The following is a 9,615-nucleotide window of genomic DNA, read 5'->3' on the forward strand; positions in this document are numbered from 1 at the left end:
CTCGCCCAGGCCACCACCTCCGCCCCCGCCCTCCTCGCCCCCTTTACGCTTCCCCAAGCTGGCCCACGGACCCAGCCGCCCGGTGCTCTCCTGCACTCACTATTCGGGATTCATGCTGGACATGTCACTGCAGCTGCCGCTGCCGCCGCCACCGCCGCCCTTGCTGCCGCAGCCGCCGCCCTGACTCTCCACGCCACGGATAATTGAAGGAAAGGAATGAGAAAGGCTGTTCCGGGAAACCAAACGTCTTCCTCCACTCCGTCCCCTCAGAACACAATCAGCAGCCGCCGCCACTCAGCGATCGCTTCCACCCAAGATGGCCGCCGGCAAACCAGGAAATAGGGAAGCCTCAGACCAAGGGCCTTTACACGGCCCGGAGGGCGGCCGCACCGCCTGGCATGCCGGGAAGGAGAGTCGCGAGCGCCGCTATGCGCGCTGACGGTGGACGGTGCGGCGCGGCGGCCGGGACTCAGCTTCCCGCCAAGCCCCGCGCCTCCGGTGCATGCGTCCTGGAGGGGCTGTCGCCCGCCCCATGCCTCACTCCCTCAGCGCCCCCCTCCGCCCCTCCCGGCTCCCCCTCCCCGCTGACTCGCTGGCTAGGACTTCGTCCCGACTCCCCCTAGCGGATTGGCTAAAGCCGTCTGGCCCTGGTGATGTCATCAGTGAGACGTGGCAGCCGGGCGAGTCAGCGCCCCACGGAGGGGGGGAAGGAGGAGGGCGGGGCAGAGGGCGGTGCCTGCCGCCCATGGAGGATGGTGTTAGGGGGAGAGCAAGTGATTGAGGGGTGAAGAGGGAGAGCTCGGAATTGGAGGGACAGCCGGAGTGCGGGGTCGGGGAGGGACTGGGACTGGGGACACGCCTGGTGGACCCTGCCTCCTGGGCGGCCTGTCGGAGGACGTCCGCCCTAAGAACAGAAGTGAAGTCAAGGGGCCTCTGGCGAAGACCCCACGAAGCCGTTCTTTCAGTTCACTAGCTCACTCACCCAACCCCACCTGGCTTCAGTCATCATCCAATGTTGGCTGGCCGCATTTCCATTTTCATTTTTGATTTCTTACCATTCCCGTTCCAGTCCTCCTCTTATCATCCCAGCCTGGATATTGCGGTAGCTTCCAGATGGACTCTCTGCCTCGATCCCTTCTCCCCAGCCCATTTTTACACACAACCAGATTTATCTTTCCTGAAACAGCGCCTGCATCTGACCTCACAAACCCAACGACTCCACATTCCGTGGATGGGACACAGCCCAGAGTAAGCCTAAAATTCCAGTCTTCCTGCTCAGGTCCCAGCCTTCAAGTTGAATCGTACTGTCTTATTTTATTTTATTTTTTTTACTTGTTACTTAATTCTGAACTGTTGTGCAAGACTGGAAAGTAGTAAACGATAAAAACGTGCAGTTCATCTCTATGTAATGCCTACAAACTCCGGTAGTAATCTTAACAGTTAAAAAAAGCCCCCAAAACCTTATGGTTTTAACAGCTTTTTAAAATCAACTCAGGAATTTAAATCTCCACTAAACTTTAACACATTATCTTGAGTTATTTAGTTACAAAGGGCATAGTATAATACATTGACCAAAGTTTATCTTCCAACTTGTTCTAAGAAGCAAAACTATCTCCTGAGACTGATTGCAAAATCACTTTAAATTCCTGTGACACCAAAAATACAGAAAGAAGGCCGTTCTCGTTTCTACCCATGTACTAAACTATATCCTTTAACCCCCAGATCCAACCATGTGCTTTGGTTGACAACCTCATTAAAGAGTATACAAGAGTTCCTTCACAATATGTTGGTTTTTAAAATGAACCTGGTCACCACCCCAAGAGAAGGACCCTTAATGGATCAATGAAAGACATCAAAAGTGTTTATTATGCTAAACGCTAAAGCTCATGATCCTTCCTCCTTACTGTGATTTCACAGAATAAAAACTCAGAAAAGTGGTCAGGAAATTCTGAGCCAAAAATACAATTTTTAATCTGTCTCTCCCCTTGGAGGTATACTCCCAAACTTAACTATTTCTTTCTCGATAAAGAATTACTTCCAAATAACTCTTAACCTAAATGAGAGGATAGTTGTGAGAATTAAATAAAATAACATAAAACGTATAGTACAATGACTTTAGGGCACTTGGTAGATGTTACCTTCTTCCTTCTCTCAAATTCCCTGGAAGTTTTAAGTGTACCTGCTGTATACCAAAAACAGAAAGTCTCATATTTTAGTTATGGTGCTGTAATGTGCAAGGGGATCAGAGGTAGCTTAGCTTGGGTGTGGTAGGTGGGTGTTTCCTATGCCCACCTATACTGCAACTTATATATCACTTACATTAAGACCTCCTTCCCAAACCTAAAGTATCTAAAAATCATATTAAAAAGTTTTGCTGATTCAAACTTTTATAAGTTTCATGTTTAGGTATTTAGGAGTACCTATTTCTATAGTTCTGATTAATAACTCGATAACTCATTAAACTAGCATGAGCCATGTTGGCTGTCCTATTGTTGAGTCTCCTAGGGCTATTTGTCCATTTGTTCTTTGGCTCATTTGTTTATTCATTCATTCCTTCCTTTCTTCTTCTCTTCCTTCCTTTTCCTTTTCCTCTCTCTTTTTCCTTTCATATAATAAATGTGTTTGGAACTTGTGCTTGGAACAATGAGGAACATAAAGATGAAGAGTTATAGCTCTGTCTTCAAGGAGATTACGGTCCAGTGGAAGAGAGATGAGAACACAGACAAGGTCTGTAGAAGAAAACGCAAGTATAGATTAAAATAATATGAGCTGTGTAGGGACAGAAATCAGATCAGTGATTTCTAGGAAGCAGGAATGGGACTAGGGAATTGTTTACAAAGAGACACAAGGGAACTTTTGGGTTTGATGGAAATATCCTATACCTTTCTTGTGATGGTTAGTTACTCAACTGTATATGCTTGTCAAAACTCATAGAACTGTACACCTAAAAGGGGTAACTTAACTGTATGTAAATTATACTTCAATTATGAACCTGACATTTGAAAAATGATATGAGGTGAAATGTTGATAACCAAGGTCAAAGGTTTGGATCCCTGTACTGGCCAACTGCCCAAAAAAAAAAGGCAAAATAACAAATAAATAAATAAATAATGATATGGGTGGTAGTACAGAGGAAGGAAGCCATTCCAACTCAAACAATTGGGGATGCTTTCATGAAGGAAGTGATATTTGAGTTAGGTCTTTGAAAAAGAATAAAATTTTGGTCATTGGCAGAAATGGGAGAGAGGGAGCCATTTATCCCAGAATGACAAAAGAATATGAACAAAACCATAGAACTATGAAAATGCACATGTGTTTAAGGAATAGTGAGCACAAGTGCCATGGGGGATGAGGTGGGAAAAGTTTAGGTTAAGGTGAGATCACTAGGAGCTCCGAATGCCTGCTAAGGAGTTTAAACTCTATTCAGCAGGCAGTGGAGAGACAAGAAAAATAATAAGGGATCAGCTCAGTGTTTTATTTTTTTATTTTTTATTTTTATTTTTTTTATAGATGACCAGTAAGGGGATCTTAACCCTTGGCTTGGTGTTGTCAGCACCACGCTCTCCCGAGTGAGCCATGGGCTGGCCCAGTTCAGTGTTTTAGAAGAAGCACTTTGGAACTATGTGGAGACTGGAGGTAGGGAGATTAATTAAGGTGTAATTACTTTCATTTAGGCAAGAGATGATGTGTCCTGACCTAGGGCAACTGCATTAAGAATGGAAAGGATGGGAGATTCCATAGAGAAGATAACCATCTGAAGGTGTGGAGGGATAGGGAGGAGCTAAACATAACCCAGTTTACCTGCCAGCAAGGGAACCAAAGCCCTAGCAAAGTCAGAGAACAGAGAAGGGGCTTGGAGTGGAGTGTAGAAGGAGAAAGACAGGCAGTGCTGTGTGGTTACAGGTCAGACTTAGAGCTGCTCTGGTGTGGAAGTATTAGAACTATCAGAAATTGTTCCCCTTCTGAATCAGTACACACACATACAGACACAAAACCCCGGAAAACTGAAAAAGGCAAACAAAGCCAGACGCTAGCTAAAGTGATAAGGATGACTTTATTCAGTAGTAACTATTGCAATGGCAAAGAGGGCCCAGTGTGACCTGAACTCAACTTCATGAAAACAAAAAGCAGGAAACTTTTAAAGGCTGGGTGGTGAAAAATATTAGGAGAAATTGTGAAGTTGGAAAATGTTTCCATGGGCTGGCTGGTTATCTCAGTTGATTAGAGCACAGTGTTATAATACCAAGGTCAAGGGTTCAGATCCCATACAGGCTAGCTGCCAAAAAAAATAAAAATAAAAAATTCCAGAACTCAAACTTCCCAATCACCATTACCCATTTCTTCCAGATAGCCCCATACTCAACCTTACCGCAAGCATATACTGTAGTCCCCCTTAATCCACAGGGGGTATGTTCCAAGACCCCAATGGATGCCTGAAGTCACAGATAGTACTGAACCCTATATTACTATGTTTCTTCTTATGCATACATACCTATGATGAAGTTTAATTTATAAATTTGGCACAGTAAGAGATTAACAACAATAGTAATAATAAAATAGAACAATTATAACAATACATTATAATAAAAGTTATGTGACTAGGGTCTCTCTCAAAATATCTAATTGTACTGTACTCACCCTTCTTGTGATGATGAGAGATGATAAAAGGGTGAGATGAAGTGAGGTGAATGACATAGGCATTATGGAGTAGCATCAGGCTACTTGAACACAAGCACTAGTACTTACATGGTCGCTCTGATAGCTGAGACAACTAAGTGCCTAATGGGAGGGGGCGTATACGATGTATATACACTGGACAAAGGGAAGGTTCAAGTCCCAGGTGGGGTGGGGTGGGAAGGGGGGAGATTTTATCATGCCACTCAGAACAGTGAGCAATTTAAAACTTATGAATTATTTATTTATGGAATTTTCTATATTTTTGGACCATGGTTGACTGCAGGTAACTGAAACTGGAAAGCAAAGTCGAGGATAGGGGGGACTACTGTACTCTTAACACATCTTACACTAATTCCCACTTTGGTTTAAGGTGTTTTCCACCCCTGCTCTGTTTCCTCACCTTTCCCAACCTACAGAAGATTTCCCATTGCCTTAGGGGTGAGAGACACTTTAGAGATGAAGCTAACACTCTCCTTCACCTCTATTTCAACCTCTAGAACAAGAAGGTAGTGAGGGTGCAGCCTATTGCATCCTAACATCCCTCCTATTGAGTTGCCTTCTCCACCTTGAGCAAGACTTTAAGCTGGGTGGACATTGAGCCACAACATCCTGTGTCACTAAAATGTGATGGAAAACAGACAACATTGGTGCAGGACAGAACCTCAGAGAACATTTACTACAGACCCTAGGTTCTTTTTAGACAGGAAAATAGCCCTGTAAATGGGTTAATGACCATGTCTCCTGACTCCCATGCCATCACTTCCCATTGCCTTTAAGATTATTTGCTCAGACCCCTGGAAGGAAGTATCAAAGGGCAATAAAAAGAAATAATTTTGCCTCAATCAATCCAGTCATCTTTCTAACACAATGGATGAAATTAAAACCAGAAGAAGACTCTACTACATTCAATATTTACTCTCTGGTCCCCCCAACAGTGCTCTGAAAATTCCCAGAATCTAATATTATATCGATTTATTTTCCTATCAGAATCTTACATATTTCTAAGGATCCAGCTCTACTCACATGTTTTCCTGGAAGCCTTCCCTGTCCACATCAACCGGAAGTAGGTGATCTTCATCCTTTCTGATCTACCTCTGCTCTTCTTTTTAGTGCTAATGAAATGCCTCATACTAAGCTGTCCAACTCATAAGCTATGAGCCACATAAGGCTATTTAAATTATTTAAGGTAAAGTTAAAAATTCAGTTCGGTTCCTCAGTTGCACTATCTTCATTTCAAGCGCTCAACAGCCACATGTGGCTAATGGCTATCATAATAAACAACGTAGATTTATAGAACATTTCCATCAGTGCAGAAAATTCTATTGGATAGCACCACATACTATTACTTATAACTTTATAAGCATATGTTTTATTTTTCCAACTAGACTACAAGCTCCTCAAGGGCAAGGAGCTCACCTTATTAAACCTGTACCTTTTCCTACTAGCGTTTAGCACTGTACTTCATAAATAGATATCCAGTACATTCATTGATGTGGTCTTCCAGAAAGAACTGCCATATTAGTGTTAAATAAAAATTAAAGGAGGCAATTGTTTTGGACTAAGTTCCTGCACTAGGCCCTAAAAGACCAGACTAAAAATTAAAATGGAGTCACCCCTGCTAAGTTCCACATCACTGAATCCAAACTAAGTTGTGATCTGACCTTCTGAGAAATCAGCAGGGAGTGACATCTAACAACCAATTTCCCAAACAGACAAGTTGAAATCTTCTATAGGCATGATAGCGAAGCTCCCTTTGCTTTAATCCTTACACAAAAAGGATACCCTGGGCTGGCCGGTTAGCTCAGTTGGTTAGAGTGTAGCCTTTTAATACCAAGATTGTATTAGTCCATTTTTTGTGTTGCTATAACAGAAATGCCTGAGACCAGGTAATTTATAAAGAACAGAGGTTTATTTGGCTTACGATTCTGGGACAACTGTGTCTGGCATGGGCCTCAGGCTGCTTCTACTCATGGCAGAAGGTGTCAGGCAGCCGGCAGGTACAAGCAGATCACATGGTGAGAGGAAGCAAGAGAGAGCAGAGAGAGACAGTTCCTTATGCACTGTCCTTTTAAAGCCCTCAGAACATGCCCATGACGGCTATTTTTAATCCACTCACTACGGCATGTTCCTACATCTAATCACATCTTCAAGTCTCCACCTTTCAATTACCATAATAGGATTGCCCACTCTCTTAACAGTCATAGTGGAGGCCAAGCTGATAATACATAAAACTTTGGGGATGCAATTCAAGCTTCAGTGAGTTTGGGGGGGACATAATTCAATACACTACATTCAGTCTGTTCACTCTAACAAAGCTCTTATGGCAAAGTGAGAAGGAAGAGAGAACTCCACTTTCTCTCTTCCATTCCAATCCAGTTCCATAGAACATCGCCCAACTGTATAGGATTTAATACAGAGCTCTGATGATGACCTCATCTTGTCACATAGCTGGTTACCTGCTAGTTCAGGATTTTGATTACTCCAGCCTAGTCATGTGGTATCACCATTAGGTGAAATGGAGGTTGTCCACAAGGTTGCCTCCTGTGGTTTGAGAAGGGAATAAAAGTGAGTTGCTCGGGGCACATACCATGTTGATATGGTTTGGCTGATTGAAGAGCATCAGCTGACACTTGAGTAGCCCAGTGAGGAAGTCTTATGGTGCCACATCCATAGGTGCCCCAGCAGCAATCCCCCATAGGCAGAGCCATAACTGAGATTTATCAACTAATGGTTTGGTTGATTCAGGCCTTTCACTGTTATGTACATATTAGAACACAAGGGACCAGAGGACCATGACTTGCTTTTTTATAGGGTTTATCTAGAAACTTCACTCAATCAATATTTACTCAGCACTTAAAACATCTTAGGCACTGTGTAAAGTGCTTTGAGATATGTAAATATTTTTTGAAAGGCACTTTAAGAGTCTTGGTCCTGAATATATTCTATTATGGAGAAAGATGACCAATGCCTATGTGTTCAAAGTGCTGGCTGGTTAGCTCAGTTGGTTAGAGCACAGCCTTGTAACACCAAGATCAAGTGTTTGGATCCCCATGCCAGCCAGCTGCAAAAAAAAAAAAAAAAAAAAAAAAAAAAAAAAGTCTAAGTGTTCAATATAATTGTTTTTTTGTTTTTTTTTTTTAAAGATGACCAGTAAGGGGATCTTAACCCTTGACATGGTGTCGTCAGCACCACACTCTCTCAAGTGAGCAAACCGGCTATCCCTATATGGGATCTGAACCCATGGCCTTGGTGTTATCAGCACTGCACTCTCCCGAGTGAGCCACAGGCTGGACCCTGAACTTTGGACATTTGGGTTCAAACAAGTTAAGACTTTGGGGATGAAATCAAAGTATTTATATGTGAAAAGGACATGAATTTTGGGGGGCAAGGGGTGGAATGTAGTGGATTGAATTATGTCCCCCCAAAACTCACTGAATCTTGAATTGTGTCCCCCAAGTTTATGTATTAGAAACTTGGCCCCCACTGTGACTGTTAAGAGGGTGGGAAATCCTATTATGGTAATTGAAAGGTGGAGCCTTGAAGAGGTGATTAGATTGTAGGACCGTGTCTAGTGAATGGATTAAAAATGATGGTCATGGATGTGGTTCTGAGGGCTTTAAAATGACAGTAAATGAGGAACTGTCTGTCTCTGTTCTCTCTGCTTCCACCATCTTGCAATGTGAGACCCCTGGGTCATTGTCACTACCACCCAATGGACTTTGGACTTCCCAGACTCAGAAAATGTAAGCAATAAATTTTGTTTTTCTTTATAAATTACCTGGTTTCAGGTATTTTGTTATAAGCAACAGAAATGGACTAATACACTGAAGCACCCTTCTCTAGATTGAGGAAGGAACATGAGAAAGGAAGAGTTTTAACAGCAGGACCCCATATTTGAGCATATTTTATCCTTTTCTCCTAGGACTGTAGCAGGCTTCAGCCTTGGAGAAAGGTTGCAAGGCAACCTTGCTGGCTGCATCTCAGAAATAGGAGTTCACTTATCTAGCAGAGAATAAGATAAGCATAAAGAGTAGCTTAGCATGCATTTCCCTGAGTTCACTCTTTTCCCGTGGTTTTTTGATATTTTGAACCTTGGTTATGGGGCAGGAGGACATTATTTACATAAGTGTAGAGCTATTTTTCAGACCCTGAAAAACCAAGGAAGACATCAATAAAGCTATGCTGACTCCACCCTGAAACAAATCAAAATCCTTCAGGACCCTAAGGTAAGAACCTAAGGTAAGGATGAGAACAGAAAGCAGATGAGCCTTGGCGAGATTTTGCACCTGGCTCCTTACACAGAGTCCCCACAGCTCACATCCCCCTCCCTCCTGCTTTTCACTTCCCTCAACTTAAAAACCCCTCAGTAAATCTGTGCCTTGAAGATGGGTTAGCCTAACATCTCCTCAGGTTACCAGTGTTCCTGAACAAAGCTGCCTTTCCTTTTCACTAACATTTGACTTTCCAGGCTTCTGTTTCTGTTTGGCAGCAGGCAGACCGACTTGGGTTCAGTAACAGATTTAGCCAAGAAGTCTTACCAATAAAAGTTACCTTGGCATACTCCATGAAATCCATCTCGGTCTTTCATCTATTCATTGACCCACTCATTCATTCAATAATTATGTATTAAGCACATATTCTGTTCTGACATGGAGAAATACCAGTGACCAAAACTGACCAATTCTGTTCCCTCATGGACAATGTAAATTCTCATGAGAGAGATCTATCAATCAGTTACTATATTCTCTCATATCTAAGGCATTATTGATTTCCACCATGGATTTAATAATAGCTTTTAGGAAAGAAAATAAATAGTGCTTCTACATTAAATACACAAAGTGGTTACATGTTAGTATGAAAAATGCTTCCCCCACAATATCATCAAAGCAACATGTTGCTAAAACAAAATTCAGTTTATTGCTTATCATGGTAAGGGAG

The 9,615-nt window shown here is 42.7% G+C and overlaps 1 protein-coding gene across 1 annotated transcript in view; it reads right to left on the reverse strand.

Moving 5' to 3' along the window:
• RAB1A (RAB1A, member RAS oncogene family) overlaps positions 1 to 322 on the reverse strand; it is a 29,380-nt gene extending 29,058 nt beyond the window's left edge. The window contains exon 1 of the mRNA XM_063078910.1: positions 101 to 322. Coding sequence (XP_062934980.1) covers positions 101 to 123 — 23 coding nt within the window. The 5' untranslated portion in view covers positions 124 to 322. The remainder of the gene's footprint in view (positions 1 to 100) is intronic.
• Positions 323 to 9,615: the final 9,293 nt, after the last annotated feature.

The sequence above is a fragment of the Cynocephalus volans genome, chromosome 14 (assembly GCF_027409185.1).
Source record: "Cynocephalus volans isolate mCynVol1 chromosome 14, mCynVol1.pri, whole genome shotgun sequence".
NCBI classification, from domain to species: domain Eukaryota; kingdom Metazoa; phylum Chordata; class Mammalia; order Dermoptera; family Cynocephalidae; genus Cynocephalus; species Cynocephalus volans.